General features: G+C 33.1%; 1 protein-coding gene across 3 annotated transcripts; it reads right to left on the bottom strand.

Moving 5' to 3' along the window:
- Nucleotides 1–900: 900 nt before the first annotated feature.
- LOC129318204 (uncharacterized) lies at nucleotides 901–11,231 on the bottom strand. 3 transcript variants are annotated; one of them, XM_054962840.1, is made up of 14 exons: nucleotides 10,844–11,228; nucleotides 10,637–10,764; nucleotides 10,060–10,180; nucleotides 9,635–9,716; nucleotides 9,493–9,563; nucleotides 9,269–9,310; nucleotides 5,299–5,423; nucleotides 4,938–5,031; nucleotides 4,197–4,296; nucleotides 3,923–4,110; nucleotides 3,737–3,842; nucleotides 2,231–2,251; nucleotides 1,993–2,079; nucleotides 901–1,366 (listed from the first exon to the last, which is right to left on the bottom strand). In XM_054962840.1, exons 1-14 carry the CDS (start codon nucleotides 10,966–10,968, stop codon nucleotides 1,280–1,282), a joined length of 1,377 nt encoding a protein of 458 aa, XP_054818815.1. In that variant the 5' UTR covers nucleotides 10,969–11,228; the 3' UTR covers nucleotides 901–1,279. The 3 variants fall into 3 exon arrangements, with proteins under 3 accessions (XP_054818815.1, XP_054818817.1, XP_054818816.1); XM_054962842.1 differs by lacking the exon at nucleotides 2,231–2,251 and having other exon boundaries at nucleotides 1,993–2,111; nucleotides 10,844–11,231; XM_054962841.1 differs by lacking the exon at nucleotides 2,231–2,251 and having other exon boundaries at nucleotides 10,844–11,223.
- Nucleotides 11,232–20,265: the final 9,034 nt, after the last annotated feature.

The raw sequence follows: 20,265 nt of genomic DNA, 5'->3' as shown, positions 1-20,265 counted from the left end.
TATATATATAGTTAGATTAAAAAATATATATTCAAGTAACGGATTCAAACCCTCTCAATGGAAATATGCCAGGGCAGGTCTTGTTTAAAAAGATTTGAACTTATAATAAAGGCTTAAAACTTGAGCTTGCATGCTTGATTTTAGGTTCAAATCTAAACCTATCATAAACCTGATCAAATCTGATACCTTTTGAAAAAAGACCTCCTTATTAAGTATGCTTTTAAAAAAGTTCAAGAAATAAATTTTGAAGAGCCTTCAATGAATTTTAAACATACTTAAATTATCAATAAAGCTCAATCATTCAATAAGGATAATATAAATAAATTAAATATATTTAATATAAATAATATATATATATATATATATATGTAATTAAATAAAAAAACTTAAATAGGCCAAATCCATAGACTTATAAGTTAGGCCTTAACAAAATAGGTAAAGTCTACTTAGCCAAGCAAGCCTTATATGTGGCTTAAAAAATTTAGCTAAATAAACCAACCTACCCCACAACAAGATCAAGTTGTATGCTACTTGATAAAAGCATAGTTTATTTCTATCCCTACCTCCCATGCATTAAAGAAAGAAAAGAGGGAAGATAGCTAAGATGTCAAAGAAAATTTGAAATTGAAATTTTATTAAAAAGATATTACATGCATATACTGCACATATAAAATAAAACTAGTCATCATTCCAGGTGACGCATGCCTTTCTCCGTCCTTGCATGGTTTATATGCTTCGCATGTTGCCCTTCCAGGGTCGCATGCTGCCCTTCCAGGGTCGCATGCATCGGGAATCTTACTAGCTCTTGCTAGCTTGGATCCAAGCAACTAGTTATAAATGCACGGATTCCTTTTTATTTTTACAAATAGAAAAAGAAAAAGAAAACTAAACATGATCAGCTATAGAAATTATATCATATCCCACACATTTTTATTGAAAACTGTAATAAAAAATACATAAACTTCGAATTAGCAGGGCTGTAATGCATTAGCATTATAACCATTATAATGTTATGAAAGTACACTATAATTGAATCACCTAGAATTAGCTTGGGTGGTCAAGGTAAAGTAAAATATGGATAGTGAATAAGGATCCAAACTCTCTCCTAACGTAACTACCAGATTTAACAAGAGATTGCACTTGCCAGCTGGAATTAAAAATCATGACAGTTGAAGGGATACAGGCTGTTAAACATTGCAAAAGAACACGTATCCATCAGGCAAGGCTTTGGCTGACCAGCAACAAACTAGGAGGACAAAAGCGTTCCTGAGGGCTGGAACTAGCTGATGCATATCTTAGTCCCGCTAAGAATATATCCACCAAATGCGCTCATTTGCATGGACGGGTGAGTTCTTGATGGAAGGACCTGCAAAATTATTATGAAATTGTTAAACCAAATGAAAACTAGCTATGCGACCGCTAATTATTACTTGAGGAAAAAAAATGAATGACCACAGTTATCTTAGAAAACCTCTCCAGTTGACTAATCTTTACCTATACCCTTCTCCCAATCACATACATTGAACCAATCAACCATAAGCACACTTGGAATTGCATGATTTTTTTTTTTTTGGTCGCAGGCGTAACGCCTGAAGGAACTACAGGATTGAACCCGCATGCTGGTGCCCCAGGGGCACATTTGATGCGGAATTTCATGATTTGATTATAAAGCCAATTAACTTGTACTATAAAAAGTAAGCAATAAATGAAGCAAGCCAGAAGGTCATGCAACTACAGGATTTCATAGAGTATGAATCCAATGAATTTATCTTTAAATTTCTGAGAAGTCAAGTCACATGACGGCGGAAGGGAGAATTTTTATAAATTAAATACACAAAACAAAACGCTTCAAAGAATCGAAGTCCGAGGATCCAGAACAGACTTTTCATGAGTTAAACTTAAATTAAACCCCCTCCCCCTTCCAGGAAAAAAAAAAAAAACACTCAATCAAAACCTACGCTCTATCAAAATACAGAAGAAAATAACTCTAACCTGGTATTCACGTAACCAAGGCTCTGATATTTGCAAGCCAATGGCCATTTTCCCAACCCGTAGATTGTGCATGCAAGTAGCAAGCGGCTGTAAATTAAACAGTGAACAAACCAGAAAACCTGTTACAAGGAGGGCGAATGCAAGGATAATGTGTTAAGCACTTAAAATAGATGAAGCACTGATACTTCAAATTGCCTCACGTCTCCGTATTAATATCATATCCGATACCGATACTCACCGCTACTTCTTCGATACATATCTGTAGAAAATTGAGATATTATTTTTTAATTTCGACACATATTTGATGCTTTTAAATTGCAAATTAATACTTTAAAGCCAATACTTCAAAACTATTTTTTAAAAAATATTTTGTTTAAATATTGCGATATTTATCTTTTTTATTCCTAATATATTTTTGTGATTTGCTTCTAAAATCAAAGATTAGATTTTCTTTAAAAAAAGCTTTACATATAATAAAAAGATAAAAATTATATTTTTTTTAACTATAAAAATGTAGGAATATAATCTTTTGGCATTTAGGTGGGGAACTATTAATAGAGATTAGGCAATAGACGATTAGGTGTAGATAGAATAAAAGTGTTAGGAATAATTACGTTTTGTTTGATATTATTTTACAGGACTACATATGTATACTATTTTGCATATTTTCTAAATCAAGACTATATTTTTAATGTTTTTTATTATTTTTTTATGAATATATATATATATATATATATGCACGTATCATATCCTATTTTTTTAAAAATGAAAGTATCAAAGTATTAGTTACGTATTACTAGCCGTGCATCATAAATTAAAGTAGAAATACAAGAGTTCAAAGTGCACCACCTTATACATGCATAAAGATTTCGAGTATATGTGGGCATAGGATAGTTATATTAATCATCATACGCTAATCAATGACAATTCCTAGAAATATAAGCTAAATCAGCCAGAGCACCCAGTTTTTGATTCACACCATTAAGGAACCAAAATTAAAAAAGGATTCTCAATTGACAGGTCCCAACCCACCGCTGCCACCAAAGCACATAGAAGGAGAGACAGGGAAGTGGCAAAAGCCAAGAAAATGGAGAACTATTAGTCCAGGAAACACACACACACACACACAATTTAAAAATAGTACAGAACAGAAAAAGTAGAGCAGCAAAACAAGGTAGTCATGATGAAAAGAATTGAGGGAGCAGTTAAAGAGTTGTATACAAGGGTATAAATAAGAGAAGAGTTTAGAAAGGAGAGGAGGAGATAACTTTGGTCAGGTTTTGGGTGGAGAGAGCCAACCTCTTAAGAGTTGGCAATTCTGCTAAATTCTTGAGGTTCTAGTTCTGCATTGTTGGGTTGGAAGCTGTGTTTGTTTAGTAAGTATTCAAGTCCTTTAGTTCGTCCTATTGATAGTGTTCTGAAACTGCCATCAGTGTCTTCACTCCATCAGTGACATTTGTATTATATCAATCGCCTTTCTATCATTCTATGTTTTCTTGCTGTATATTTGGGTGTAATAGGGTTGCTGGGTTAGATCTTGTAAGCTGATACAGTGTCACATTTGTTCAGTGGAAAAGTAAAAACTCAAGGTCACCAGCTGGCTGTTGGGATAGTAAAAACAAAAGTTCCCTAGTTGCTTTCATTTCTGTTTACATTGTTCTGAGTTTTGGTTATAGAACTAAACTGGTTCTTAAGAGATTGTCGTGCATGAATGTCATCAAATTTGAATATTAGACCAAATTACCTGAAGATATTGATGATAAATAGCAAAGGGAGCCGAATTTGATAAGAGAGGCAAGAGATCCCTAGCCAATGTCCAGGTATCCAAATCTGGCGCAGCAATGATTAAGCTGTACAGAGAAATGTAAAAACAAAATTAACTCACATGATTCTTTAACTAGAGAGTACAGTAACTAAAAATTGTAGCTACCTAGAAAAACCATTTTCTTTCCACAAGTTAATGGTATCTTTTTTTGCCGTTTCTCCAGCCTTTGTAGATTTGCACGCTCTTATAGCAGGAACATTGGTATTCTCAACATTCTCTGCACCTTGATCAGAAATTTCATTTCCTGATGGACCAGAGATTTCATCCACAGTGACTGATGTAGACATTTGATTCTGCAGAGTGCGCATATAAGATTGTCTGATAAATTTACCAAACAGTTAACTGATCAAGAGATTCAAGAAGGCTGCTTAGTACTAACACTCGTCAGGCTTTCCATGTTACAAACGTCATCACGATGTAGAATTTGTTCAGGTGATTCTTTTTGCGACAGCAAGTCAGAAATGGGAGATCGAACAATTCTGGACCAAGGAAAAGAAATCATGATCAAGGAAGTGGAAAGGGCATAAAGCCTGGAAATACTTTACACATAAAAAGTGACCACCTGATGTGGCTGCAAACCAGTCATTTAGACTTACTACTTGTGATTATTTGAAAGAAACATGTAATGAGTAATAACCTAATGGTAAAGTATAATAGATGACACATCAATTATCAATGGAGAATAAGCAGAATAGACGAATCAAAGCATTTACTTAAGCTTCTTGTTTATCCCATCTGAACGAAGAAATTTTCACAAAAATAAACAGGAAAATTTATTTTCCCAAAACTGCTAGTTTCACAAAAGAAGATAACTGCATTTATATAAAATAAACAATATTTAGTATTTAAAAATAGCAATATGTACACTAGAGAGAAATAATAGGCTCAAAAATATTGAACAATTTATCTTTCAATGACCAAAACAGCTACTTTTGAAGACAAAGCTAATTGCATTTATCTAATCTAAATAATATGCAGGTGTACACTAGTGACTAGCGAGATGTTATAAGCTTAAAAATATTAAATTATTTCTTTTTATATGTCCCCAATCAGTAACCTGCTCCTCAGAAGGTTATGAAAAATGTTTGATAAATTATAACAAAATAATCAGGTCAAGTACCTCTTGCAAATTTCGTCACTAAAGTTAAATATCCTCACAATATCCATGGAATATGGTGCTGTTCCAAGATATGAGTTGCATACGAAACCTGTACCTGTAATGATTATACTATAATTAATACAAGGCATGTAATAACTGCTAAAATGACTACAAGTTCAGCACTTACAAACAGAAACACAATAAACCAGCAGCAATGCATCTGCTTCTGTTTCATTGTCATTTATCATGTTTAAAATATTTTAACTTCTTCTTTTTTTTTTTTCGGTAACATTCAAAGTATTTTATTTTTAACATTCAACTAATCTCTGAGAGACAAATGAGCAAAACTTAGAAGTCAACTTATTTGAAATACATAAGATACCTCCTAAACGTTCTGCCACAGCACCAGTAAGAAGGCCACCAACCATATCAACGACAATAATGTCTGAGTGGGAAGAGACATTAGCCATGGAGAGTAGAAGAGATAATGTATCCACTCGCAAGAACCTGAATAATTAAAAAAATAATAAATAATAAATAAAATCAAGCATAAATACATATACTTCAATCAGAGACAGGGCACCAAAATCCGAAACAACAACAACAACAACAACAAGCCTTTATCCCACTAGGTGGGGTTGGCTACATGAATTGCAAGACGCCATTGTGCTCTATCATTTATCAAGCTTTTAGGAATATTATTAATTAAGAGATCACGTTCAACAACTTCCAAGAGTGTTCTCTTAGGCCTTCCTCTACCTCTCTTAATCGGACTCAAAGTTATATGTTCCACTCTTCTCACTGGTGCCTCCCTTGGTCTTCTTTGTACATGCCCAAACCATCTCAACCGATTTTCTACCATTTTTTCCTCAATAGGTGCCACCCTCACTTTTTCGCGTATGTGCTCATTTCGAATTTTATCTTTACGTGTATGTGCGCACATCCATCGTAACATTCTCATCTCTGCTACTCCAACTTTATGCTCTTGCTATCTCGTTAAAGCCCAGCATTCACTACTATATAACATTGCCGGTCTGATAGCAGTGCGATAAAACTTTCCTTTAAGTTTATTAGGCACCTTACGGTCACAAATAACTCCTTTAGCTTTTCTCCAATTAAACCACCCAGCTTGAATTCTATGTGAAATATCTCCACTGATTTCGCCATCATTTTGAATAATGGCTCCCAAATATCTAAACTTTTCCACTTGAAGTATAATTTGATCTCCCAATTTCACTTCCAAATTATTTTCGAATAGTCTTTTATCAAATTTACAATATAAATATTCCGTCTTACTTCTACTCAAACGAAAACCTTTCGACTCCAATGTCCTCCTCCATAACTCAAGTTTGCAATTAATCTCTTCTCTTGTCTCTGCTATAAGAACTATATCATCCGCGAAGAGCATACATTTCGGGATTTCCTCTTGAATATGTTCCGTCAAAACATTTAAAATCAAGTTGAACAAATAAGGACTCAGAGATAAACCCTAATGTAGTCCAATCTTTATAGGAAAATCCTTTATTTGACCACTAGGCGTTCTTATACTAGTTTTTACCCCCTCATACATATCTTGTATGACTTTAATATAAACAATCCGTACTCCCTTTTTTTTTCAACGCTTTCCAAAGCACTTCTCTTGGTATACAGTTATAAGCTTTTTCCAAATCAATAGAAACCATGTGTAGATCTTTACCTTTACAATGATACTTTTCCATTAATCCCCTTAGTAAATAAATCGCCTCTGTAGTTGATCTACCTGGCATAAAACCAAATTGATTCTCAGAAATACTTGTCTCCAATCTCAACCTGTGCTCAATTACTTTCTCCCACAATTTCATTGTATGGCTCATGAGTTTAATCCCTCTATAGTTAGTACAATTCTGAATATCTCCTTTATTTTTATAAATAGGAAGTAATGTACTTCTCCTCCACTCATCAGGCCCCGTAAAATCACATTAAATAACTTAGTTAACCATCTCACCCCTTCTTCACCTAAACATTTCCACGCTTCGATAGATATACAATCAGGTCCGTTGGCTCTACCATTTGCCATTTTCTTAAGAGCTTCCTTTACCTCCTTATCACGTATTATTCAATAGAATGACAAATTTTGTGCTCCTTCACCAGTTACTAAATCCTTCAAGTTACTAGATGAATCCTCTCCATCATTGAAAAGTTTAGAAAAATAAGTCTCCCATCTATTTTTAATTTCATCATCTGTAACTAAAATTCTTCCCTCTTCATCCTTAATACACCTTACCTGTTCTAGATCTCTTGATTTTCTTTCCCTACTCTTGGCAATCTTATAAATATTTTGCTCTCCTTCCTTCGTCTCAAGGTTCTTATAAAATTCTTCAAAAGCTTTAGAACGAGCTTCACCCACAGCTCTCTTAGTTTCCTTCTTAGCCATACGGTACCTCTCCCAATTTTCCTCATTGTTACACAAATGTATGGCTTTAAAACAATTCTTCTTATACTTGATTTTGTCCTGTACACTATTATTCCACCACCAAGACTCCTTATCTCTCAGACCAGAACCTTTCGATTCTCCCAAAACTACTTTTGCAACCTCCCGTATCTTTTTAGCCATATCCTCCCATATGATGTTAGCACTTCCCTAAGAATCCCAAATTCCTTTATCCAAAAGATTTCACTTGAAAATATCTTGCTTCTCACCTTTTAATTGCCACCACCTAATCCTTGGTGTTACTACTTGTCGACGTTTTTGAATTTTACTCATAATACACACATCAAGGACTAGGACCCTATGTTGTGTCGTTACAGCATCTCCGGGGATCACCTTACAATTTTTACAAAGTTTTCTATCTGTGTTCCTAACTAAAAGAAAATTAATCTGTGACCTTGAGGCTCCACTTTTGTAAGTGATGAGATGCTCATCTCTCTTCTTGAAACAAGTGTTGGCAATCTTAAAATCATACGCCAATGAGAAATCAAGAAGAGTTTGTCCTTCATTTGTTTAGCTCTCCAAAACCAAAACCACCATGCACCCTCGCATACTGACCAGCTTCCCTCCCGACATGCCCATTAAAGTCTCCTCCAATAAAAATCTTTTCACTCTGTGGTATGTGTCAAATCAACCCCTCCAGATCCTCCCAAAATAATTCCTTAAGACTGGCTTCTGTCCCGACTTGCGGCGCATAAGCGCTAACAATATTAACAGTCTCACGTCCAATTATCATTTTTAAAGAAATAATTCTGTCTCCAATTCTGCTAACTTCTACAACGTTCTTCTTCCACTCCTTATCTATAATGATGCCTACTCCATTGCGTGCACTTACTTTTCCTGTATACCAAAGTTTGAAACCTTGAATATCCTTAGCTTCTTCTCCACGCCATTTTGTTTCTTGCAAGCAAAGGATATTGATTTTCCTTTGAATCATAACCCCTACAACCTCTACAGATTTACAATTTAATGTCCCAACATTCCAAGTACCAAATCTAATTTTGCTCTTATGGACTAACTTCTTTAGCCGCGTACGTCCAAAATGACGCGATAGCCCTTGCTCATTTAACACTACATCAGGGCGCCGATGCAGCGGCTCTAACTCACTTATCACAGTACTCGAGCCCTGCAGTGCGTTACTTACGGGCAACGACCTAGCATTAACATTATAACATCTATTGTCCATGTTCATGATAGATTTAACAAATTTTTACATTGGCTGTTGATGGCCTAACACAACCCTCCTCCTTTATCCGGGCTTGGGACCGGCTATAAACATAGGCGGAGTTAGGGCACCAAAATCCAAACAATCAGATAAATATATATACCATAATAACTTCCGAATGACATGAGAAACAGTTCGCAAACAACATTTAGCAATATAACACGTGCATATAAATGAATCCACCATGTCAAAACATATAGAAAAAAGTTACCTGCAACTATTTACATACTGAATTTCAAAATCAAATCAGGGGGCTTCTTCTTCTAGACTCCATAGTACATATACACACAGAAAACAAGAACATTCAACATCTTATGTCAACTCCAATGCATGAAATTTCCAGAAAAGCACCAAGTAGTAGTGTCCATATATCACGCAGATCTATCAAAACAAATGCAGTGACTTGCTCAGTTTGTTTCTTTCTTTCTTCTTGCTGCTATTTCAATCCAAACAATTTCACACAAAGATACTTCTTTGTCATTTATCAAGGTTTAACCAATACAAAATATACAGAAATCTTCTTATCCACGTCATGATTGGTCAACATTGTTTGCATTGAGTTCCAAAAGAATTCACTCTAATCTCACCAAAAATTAATGGAAATGATAAACAGGATAAAACTGAATACCAAAGTACAGTCAAACACAAGATAAACCTCACCGAATTTTTGCTGGATGCTTCTTAAAGTAGGCCTCGCATATACTGAAAAAGTAGTGATAAAACATCGGTCATTTGGAAGATTCAAGAGACCCAAAAATACGAGGCAACATTCTTTTACATACATCTTTGAGATTCAAGAGAAAGTTATAGGTCAAAAATATGCAGGGAGCAAAGGATTGTGAATTTGTTAATATGTAATAAAAACAGGTAATGCTCAAGATCACCTTCGAGCAACAGGACGCCTCAGTAATACTTTCGGTGCATATTTCTTTTGCTTCCTAAGCCTATATTTCTCCTGCAAAAATTGAATTGAATATGAGCCTGTTACAAAATAATCTGTGCACTATTTTTAATACTTCAATATACCTGTGAAAAAGATGTTTTCTTTTCAAACGTTGCACTATTGGCAATGAGAGTCTCAATAATTTCATCACCTCTAGCACCCTGACTGCAGAAGAGTTATGGGTAGTAACAAGTAAGCATTGATCAAACTTCTAAGAAAGAACTACATCTAGAAATGATTCTCCACTGATATTTGCAAGAACTAAAAGGAGATAATGAATGGACAATTTATTTAACTCCACTAAAAGGATTAAATAAAAAAACAAGTGGAACAAATCAATCTGTAGTAGTATTTGCGGAGATATATGATAGCAGAGAGAAAAGATGTCACAAGAATAACATTTAAAAGCGATCATGTTGATGTTACTAATGTCATGTGTGAACTAGGTTCCAGGCAAAAGACGTTTTTTTTTTTTTAAACTCTGCACGGGAAGTAAAGATCTTCTCACCTCTTCATAGCTTGTATATCTTCACCAGTCAGCCTTTGGGCTTTGTTATTGTCAATCAATGTCCGGTTGTCCCTGGACTCAACATTTAATTGATTGTCGCTTTTCTCTTCAGTATCGTTACCTAAAAATGTAAATGCAGAAATAAGACACATGCAAGAGAGAAATTAGAGTCTAATGAAATATCTTGATTCTCGATGAACCAGTAAATTAATAATTTTAAAGGATGAATGAGATGCATACACATACAGATCCACGTGTTTTTAGGTTTTACTTAACCGTAGGACATCATAGACGTATTTCAAGTGGGTGATTTACACATTATTGGACATACAAAAGTCACCGCAGAAGTATTTGTGAATTTAAGAGGCCGCGTAGCGATTAATCGTAAATTTCTCCCACCACCAACAGACCACAAAAATGGTGGCTTGGTAGTAACGTTGTTTGGTTCTAGAATTTACTTAACTGTACCAAACGGCATTCGAAAAGCCATGTCTGCAAAGAGGCTGATCCTCTAAGGCCATGTATATGCAAACACATGCGTTTATCACGAAAGGAGAAAAAGAAGAGCAAATCAAACCTTGGACCGAAGGAGTAACCTGAGACAAAAAAGAGCCGTCAGGTCCAATCTCAACTTGAAAAAGAGAACCGTAGTTACACCCGATTAAAGGCTGCAGGGAACAGTTCTTATTCCCGATTTTCAACTTCCTGCAAAGCCATCCAATTCTTCAAAACGAGCGAGCTTATCGATCAAACAAAGAGTACAGAAAAATTCAAAGAAACTAACGCGGCGGAGGAGAGACGAGCAAAAACGAGACGGTCGCCATCGTTGATGTCGAGCAAGACACTGCAACCTTCCGAGGTGAGCCTAGTGTTTAAGTTTGAATTGGTAGGTTCAGCAGTTGACGACATCGTCTTTATTTTGATAGAAGAATAGGATATGCAGCCGTCTCAGGAACAAAAATAATAGCTCCCGCAAAAGAACACGAAGCAGCAGTTATGGCGGTTTATGTGTTTGAATTTTCCAACAGCAACCTGGTTGTGGAAGGAGGAAGCTCCAGTGAAAGGTGTGGCGCTAGAGCAACCCCAGTAAATAACAGCTCACTGGCTCCTAAATGAAGACTTTAGCCACGACAAGCCCACCGGAAAACCCTCACCTGAACCGTTGCGAATTGCGGAGGCGCAGTTCTTCCCCATTCTATACTGGGCTTTCTTGTTTCCGGTGTCTCTGTCGGCCCACCTACTCACGACATTGGGCTCGCCAGCTTCCAAACAGAACTCTTTTTCCGTTTTGTTATGCTCGAACATTCACCCCAAAAATGGTCGCGATTATCCGGCCATGAGGTCTCAAAGGTTCATGGTTGTATGACATGGTCCTTGAGTAAATGATTACAAGTAGGTCAAGTGCAAAAAATAATGCGTGACATTTATACTTTAAGATTCGTCTCCATACTATTTAGTAGAGAGGATACTCCTGATAATTTAACCGGGAAAAAAATATATATCCATGAAGTGAAAGGATACGGTCAATGTTGACACTCCCCCAACCCCAATATATCTATATCTACATAAAATATATAAGTAGTCTCAGTGTTTAGCCATGAACAATATGATTTACATTACATCCATTTAGATTCTATGTAAAGCAAGTAAACCTTTTTAAAAAAAAAATTGCATGTTTAATTTAAAGATCATCAATTTAAAAAAATGTGGGACCCCTGATGAAAAATGGTGGTGGACATGAGATTTATGTAATGTTAGGCATGAGACATTATTTATTATTTGTATTTTACATATGTAAAAAATAATAAAATGTGGAGGCCAAAAAGATAATAAATTGTAGAAAAACTACAAATAATATCTTCAAATAATAAATTATTTTTATTTTCTAATATGCAAGGGGTGACAATTATAATTATAAATTATCTATACAAAGTGTGAAGTTTAATAGGATTTATTTTTTGTAATCAAGTTTAGTGGGATTGTTCATCAAATTTTTTTGAACATTAATCCCATTAAATTTTTTTTAAAACTAAATTTTTTTATTTTTACATTTGGAAGAAATTTTGAGAAATTGCAAGAATGTGGGGCTTATGATTTAAAAGATAGTTGTGCCACACTTTTTTTTTTTCAAGTTGTGGTACCCATGGTAAAAAAAAAATAAAACAAAAAGTAAAAATAATGAATAATAAATGTGAGAGTTGTAAGAAAAAAAATGTGAGCTCTATAATGTAACAAGAATATTACAACCTTTAAATTTACATAAATTATAAAAAAAATATGTGTGTGATTTAATGGATGAATTTTATTGTCTCAAATCTTAACTTACGTGGAATAATTTTTTTACATAAAATACTTTTTTAATTGTGAAATAAAATAAACTTATATGGGATGAACAATGACTTTTTTTTTTGGGAAAAAAATTGCATGTCGAAGGATCATATGTGGTTTATAGTAAAAATGATACGTGAGAAACTTATCATATGTCGATTATATTTTTAAATGTACAAGATAATAAAGAGTAGAATAGAATACAAAGCAAAATAACAATTTATATGACAAATTTTTTATTATTTTAATTTTAATTTAAAAGTAAATAACACATCTTAGAATAATAAATTATTCTTTATAATTTTAACATCCATAGAGTAACACATTTCTCATATGTAATTTTATTTTAATATGCATGTGATATGTTATTTATATTTTTAATGTGTACATAGACAAAAATATTCAAAATAAGACAAGGTGTTATTTAAATTTTAATTTATAGATAACACATAAATTTTAAATTTTCATTTATAAAACTTTTTTTTTTGGCATGAGCTCCGGTATAACAAGTATTTGACCTATGCTAATCTAATCAACGATTAAGGACACCTTTTGAAGGCATAAAATAATAAATTTTAAAAACAAAACTTGTTTTTCATGCGTATTTCTTAAACATCTCTTAGTTTAATAGGGTCTTCTGTCATGCTACATTTGTAATTGATAAATAATATTACCAATAATCATATATATAATATCTCAAAAATTTAACCTCCAATAATTAAGTAATTAAGCATCATTAATATGATTTACGTGGTGTGTGGTTAGAGAAGAATAATAAATATTTTTAGTTAAAATTTTAAATATAATTTAAGTTCAAAGTGAAACTGGGTCACTTAGCAATCAAAAAGTAGAGATAAACAAATAGAAAAGTCTATGTGCCATATGTTGCGCCGTGGTGCGCTGCAGCACACAAGGCCATAAAATGAGAGACTGTCTTCTTTGTAGTGCATGCCATGGCGCGTGGGGACAAGCACCGCGGTGCACGGTGCAAATTTTGTAAAAATAAGCTAAGATAAGATTTTTAAACCCATTTTTTCCTTTTCTCTTTCACTTTTTTAAGGGTTTGAGTTAGGGTTTGAATGAGGATAATAATTTCAACCGATATAGGTTATGAGTTCAAATATGTTGACTTAAATGGAATTAATAAAAGTTGTTTAGAATATTTAAATTTAGTATTAATGATTTTAGTGATTGTTGCATAGTAAGTTCTATAAATGTTGAAAAATGGACATTAAATTAATTATTATGGTTGTTGAGGTATTAATGGCAATGTGGATATTCAATGAAATTATATGACGTTAAAGATAGTTAATAAACCCAATAAGTAGACCCAAATGTAAGTAATGTGGGCATTGGATGAGCTAGAAATGGAAAATGAGTTGATAATTGTGTATGATTGACATTGTTGATGAAATCTAGTTTGATTGATTATAGATTGAACTCTTAGAATATCATTGAGGCTTGAAAAATCAAACTTGAAAGCTTAAAATTGAGTAACACACCTTTGACCTCTTAAAAGTTTGAGGTAACTAAAGAAATTCTACTTTAGGTAGTTTTATGTAAATTGCTTTATGATGTAATTTATGTGTTTAGTTTGTGAATTTTGACTTGTAATGAGTTTAGCGTACAATAAAATTTTGTGTTTACATGATCACTTGATGTGTATTAAACACGTAAAAGTGATTGCGAAATGAGTTTCATAATAGCAAATGTGATGTTTAAAATGAAAGTCACTTTATATTGTGTTTTGAATGAGTAATTAGTGATGGTATGAGAAAGATGAGTATAAGAGGTTAAAAATGACGTGTTTGTGTGATATAAGTGGAAATAAAACTCGATGCTTACTTGGGTAGCTCATGATCGTGGGCCTAATATGTAATTGTAATGATAATAAATGAATATATGAAATTGAGTGAGCATCGTCTTTGGCATGATCAATGGGTGAAAGTTCACCTATGAATTGAGAGTGGAGAAAAATTCATGTGGTATTTAGGCTACCCTTCAGTGCACAGGGGTATATTCTCATCTTACAGTTTATCGAGGAATTGTTCCATAATTTGTTGAAGGACTAAAACCTAACTTTCTCTAATAGTTTATCGAGGACAATAGCTTAGGGAGTACGACACTCTAAATATTTGAAAGTAAGGGAAGCCCCAGTCTGAGAGTGAGTATTGTGATTTTAACCGGGTCACACCTCACAATCTATAAGCTTGAGTAGTCCGATCACGTACAATGCAATCAAAGGATGAAGATGAGGAGGGTTTGGAACTAGAAGATGGGGAGGAGCATGGAGAGACACTATGTGGGGCATGTGGAGTAGTCCAGTCACACAGATGGAGCCTTATTCAATATTATAACCTACAATTTTAGTCGGAGGAGTCTAGTCATACTAACGGAGTCTTATTCAATATTTAGCTAGGTCATACCTCATAATCTGTGAGCTTGAATAGTCCGATCACGTGCAATGCAATCAAAGGATGAAGATAAGGAGGGTCTAGAAGTGGAAGTTGAGGAGGAGCATGGAGAGACACTATGTGGGGCATGTGGAGTAGTCCAATCACACGGATGAAGTCTTATTCAATATTATAGTCCATGATTCTAGTCAGAGAAAATAAGGAGGATATAAAGCTGGTTGATTATTGCCTTTGTAAATTTATGACATGTCTCATGATTGCAATATGGCAAGTTGTGTGGGTATCGGGTCATGGTCACATGTTTTAATGTCTTATGACAATGTACCTAATGTATTTGAGATGAAAATGAGTTAATATGAAATATTTATTAAAAACTTAGTTTGATATGAATATGTTTGTCTACAATTGATATATGATTGTATATGATAGGTTTTATTTTAGTTACTAAGTGGCTAGACTCACCTCCTTCAATTTAACACTTTACAAGCTCTATAGCTTTAGTGTAGAGAGGGAGAAGGCTCAAGAGGTTAAGAGTTAGTTCATTCCTACAAGATGCCTCTAAGTTACATGTGTTTTGTGAATAGAATATTATTGCCAATTCTAAATTGCATATCGTTGCACTAGCACTATTTTGTTGTTATGATTAACTGAATTGTATTTTAAGTCTTGAATAATTATGTATGATGAAATAGAATTTTTGATAGAGTCAAAATATTAGTACAAGTATAGAAATGATATTTTGAACATGTCATGATTGACTTAAATAATTGCAATGAAATTTCCTCCCCCTTTTATTTTTGGCAAAAAGGGGTTGATGAGTGATTTTGCATTATAATATTCTTTAAGTGTGAATAACTTATTGTATTGATATTCCTAGGTTCAATGAGTATGGTCTGGGTGTTAGGAATAACTTTTAACACTTATTATAGGTTTCGGATACCCTTTTTGTTTATGAAAAGAACTTTTTGTAGATACCTAGATCATGTCATTCAAATGTTGGACGGAGAATCAAGGCGCGTTGAAAGTTTTCCAATTTTGTTGTCATAAATGTGCAACATGCCATGGTGCATGGCTCTTGAGTTGCGGCACATGATACAAAGAGCAACATGCCACGACGTAGTGTGCACAAGCTGAGGCTCATTGCCTTATCTCACAGTAAATATGTTATTTTTCAACTGAGTTTGATCTCTTTACTCCTTTAAGGTATTCCATACTTCCTTAACTTGCTTTTACTCGAATATAAAAATTATGATTGATTTAAATGTATTTTGACTATGACAACTCAAGATCTTTTAATTTGAAAACTAAAATTTGGTAATCTACTTGAGAGTTAATCTTTTGATTCTATGAACTTTATTAGTTAATTATATTTAATAGAGAGAGATTTTACACTACACATGAATCTCTTTCTATAAATAATTGATAATCTATTTGATAAGTTTTTTTTTGCACAAAAAATGGATCATTAATTATTTTTTTAATTTTATCCTTTAATATTTTTTTTCAAATAGAGGTAAAGGTTAAATATAAAAAAAATATCTTTTAAATATGACATATTTAATATAAATTCATTTTTTTAGACAAAACTAATTATTTAATTGCATCTTCTACTGTGAAGTAACTAAAAATGGCTTATATACAAGACAAGAGGGAGTATTATAATGTTGATTAAGCTATTTACTTAGTTTAAAAGTATTATTTAATATATAAATAATTTTTATTTATTTTTTAATTTTGATTATAATTGTAATTTACAAAAACTATTATGACATAAATTATAGTATAGAGTTTATTATAATATTTATTTTATTTCTCCCATGATCATGCATGGTTCAACAAATTATTAAAGAAAATAAGTTATTAATTTACCCAAGACAGTCAATAATAAATTCAAGAAAAAAAATATTGATAATTATGGGAGGAGAACTTAGTAGGAAATTTATTTTTTTAACTAAATGTCAAACTTTTTCACATACTAGTCAAAATAAAAGTGCAAATGTACCCTTGGGGATAACAAATTTTAAGATAAATTATTTTTATATTTAGTATGTATGGGCAAAACAATTTTATTCTAAAATAAATTATTATTTATATAAAGGTCTAAAGGGCATATTTGCCCCTTAACTATTCACTTAAAAACATTACATATCATAAATTTACATGTTATGCACTTTTTTCATTAAATTTTTAAAAATGATGCATTAAACACCATGCATTAAAAAGATTGATTTTGGCTGTTAATTGACATTAAATTTATAAGAAATGGCTTCAAAAATTATAAGAAAAGACCCATGATATTACACATAAGTACCTCATAAAAAATTAATATTAATTAAGTTCTCTAAATTACATATAAATTATATAATATAAATGTTATTTTTTATTCGTATAAAATGCCAAAATATGATTATGACCAATCACTATTCTGGAAACTTAAATTGATATTAATTTTCTTATGTGACACTTATTTAAAACTTTATGGATCCCTTTTTATAATTTTTTTGGTTATTTTTTTAATAATTTTTCAGTCAACCAATTGTTAAAATTAAATTTTACAATGACATGTTGCTCAATGCACAATTTTAAAAAGTTGAAGAAAGAAATTACACTATATAAAAGTTTACGATATTAGGCACTTCTAAGAGAATAATTTTGGGGCAAAAATACCCTTTAATCCTTATGTAAACTAATAAAATATGACATTTTGAGTTCACAATTTTTTAAATTTATATGTTTTATTTTATTTTTTTTCTCTTGAATATTAAAATATCTTGTGCATTGAGGGGGAATAAATCTAATAGTTGGATAAAATGAGAAGAAAATATTTGAATATGTTTTATCCATTTAGCTTTTAAATTATTAAGAGCCCATGATTTGTCTTTTAGTGATATTTATTATTATAAGTGGTTATAAGTCACCCCTTAGAGTTGCTTATAAATTTAATTTACTTATTGTTTGAGAAATTTAAAAAGGGAAATAGTTTAAATTTTTTCATACCTTAACTAAGGTCTCGTTTAGTATGATGAAATTTTTTTTTATGGAATCAACTTCACAATTGAAATTAGAATTGGAATAAAATTAGGTTTTAAAAATGTGTTTAGTATGAAGATGAAATCTTGATATAATTTTAATAAATATATGTATTTAAAATAGTAAAAGACCATGGTACCCTTTAAAAAAAAACTCATCTCCACCTATTTCATTTATTGTTGCATCTTCTTCAATCTCAACTTGTTGCATCTTCTTTGATGGATCCTTCAACGTCAACAAGAATGTAAAGTGATGGGTATTTAAGCGTTGGCGAGACCGCATGATGATGGGTCCTTTAGCATCGGCGAGAATGCATGGCAATGGCTCCTTCACTACCAACTATTGTCCTTGAATCGTATCAGGTTGCGACCATTAGGTTAAAGCGACATCATCTTTTTTATTGGTGTTGTTATTGACGATCTCTGTGATAGAGATTGTCACACGCAATAAGGGAGATAATGCTGCCTTGCATTGACTGTCGGAGAGAAGGAGTAGTGGAGGGGGAGTCACTGGGGAAACAGAAGGGTAATAGGAAGACAGAGGTGTGTGATGTCGAGATTGGAGCATTGAAGTGGAGGATATTGAGGATTGAAGGAGAATTCCATGAAATTCATCTGATTCCATAGATTATGTGAAAGAATTGGATTCCTTGAGAATCACAACTCTTACCAACCAAACGCACTTCCATTAGGATTTTGTTTCCAATTTAGAGTCGATAATTTGAGCCAAGCCTGACGGGCCATCATGAACTCGTTTGAAAAAAGTTAAGGTCGAGCTTGGCTGTATAAACTTTTTTAAAAGAATAAGATACTGTAAGTTTGATCCAAATTAAGCCTAACAGCTAGAATTTCTATCTCCATATGTATATAAGGTTGGTAATTTTGGCCAAGCTTGATGAGCGAACCCGAATCTGGTCAAAAAAAGTCAAAATTGAGCTTGATTATATGGATTTTTTTAAAATGATAGGATATTTTAAGCTTGATTGGAATAAACATGACCCACCCTAATTACTGGCTCTATTCTAATTCCATTTCTTTCTTTCTAATTTAATGATATCAATCAGGGCTTAACTTGTGAGCAATTCAAAATAGTTTATTTTTAAATAAAAGATAACATAATATAACACGGTAAAATACAGAAGACAAGTACGTGATGCCCTGACAGGGCTGATGTTTGGCAAGAATTATGTTATTTACTTTTTTTTAATCCTCGATGTCCCAGCACGAAATAATTAATAAACGTGACGACAACACAGTATCGGTGAAGTAATGATTTCTGTTCATTACATTAACTTTTAGTAATGATTTCTGTTCATTACGTTAACTTTAGCTTGAATGACACTACATGGTTTTATTCCATTTTTATGCCTTCACCTATAATACGAAATTAAAAGGAAAAGGGGTTTAAAAGATTTTAAACCTAATTAATGAAATAATGCTGGAAGTGACAACATCGTAGTTCAGAGGAAGCAAGTACGAGACACAATTATAATGTCTTGCACACCATGATTACCTCAAACAACTGAACCCTTCCCTTTCATTCTCATGCCTCTTCCATCACGGCGTTTAACTAATTAATTAACCTCCACCTTAATCATTAGTTAAACTCATCATAGGACTACAGAGTATGTCCTCGTACAGCTTTGTTTCGAGCCTTTGACTGATCCAGTTTGAACCCTTTGGACCACTGAATCTCTTTGGCTGCTCACTGCTCCATTCTTCGTGCAATCACACCAAGGCATTGCCAATCGTAGGACAAGAGTGGCTCAAAATTATGCCTTCCTATAAAACCAAATTATTCTTTACAGTCAACAACAGCGAAGATATTTGGTCAAAAAAAAAAAAAAACAACAACAGCGAAGATACATAGATATTAAGGATGCGATCAGCCACGTGCCAGTCGTCACTTGGCTCCTAATTCGTTCTCCTTACTCCTTGTATGTGAAAAGAGAAAATCATGTGAAAAATATAAAACAAAAATTGCGAAGACAGACATTCCATGGGTTCCACAAAGGTCACGAATAATGATTTTCGGGGATTCGTCGAGGTTTTATATATAGGGCAGTGTGGGCCGATCATCATTCACTCCCTCTTTTAATTATCTCATCCTAAACTTCAGTTTCATGGAAAGTTATTATTAATTAGTCATCCTCACAATTCGGCGCTTAATAATCTGGCGACGGATTAAACAGAGGGAAGTTAATTACTAGCTAATCTCCTGAAGGGATAGATTATTTTATTTTGAACCAGTTAAGTTGGGAAGACAAGAGCTGGGCATGCCAATGATTCGGACACATGGGAGTCTTTTAGTAGTAATCTCTTTTGGAATAAAATCGTAGGGTTTGAAAAAGCTGGTTCTTTTTATGTGCCCTTGAGAACCAAACCAGATTCATCATAGCAACACAGACTTGAAAGTTGAAACACACATTCAGATA

Source organism: Prosopis cineraria, unplaced genomic scaffold (genome assembly GCF_029017545.1).
Source record: "Prosopis cineraria cultivar Desert tree isolate PC_DT_omini unplaced genomic scaffold, ASM2901754v1 PC8, whole genome shotgun sequence".
NCBI lineage: Eukaryota > Viridiplantae > Streptophyta > Magnoliopsida > Fabales > Fabaceae > Prosopis > Prosopis cineraria.
This window is presented reverse-complemented; position numbering and strand designations above follow the sequence as displayed.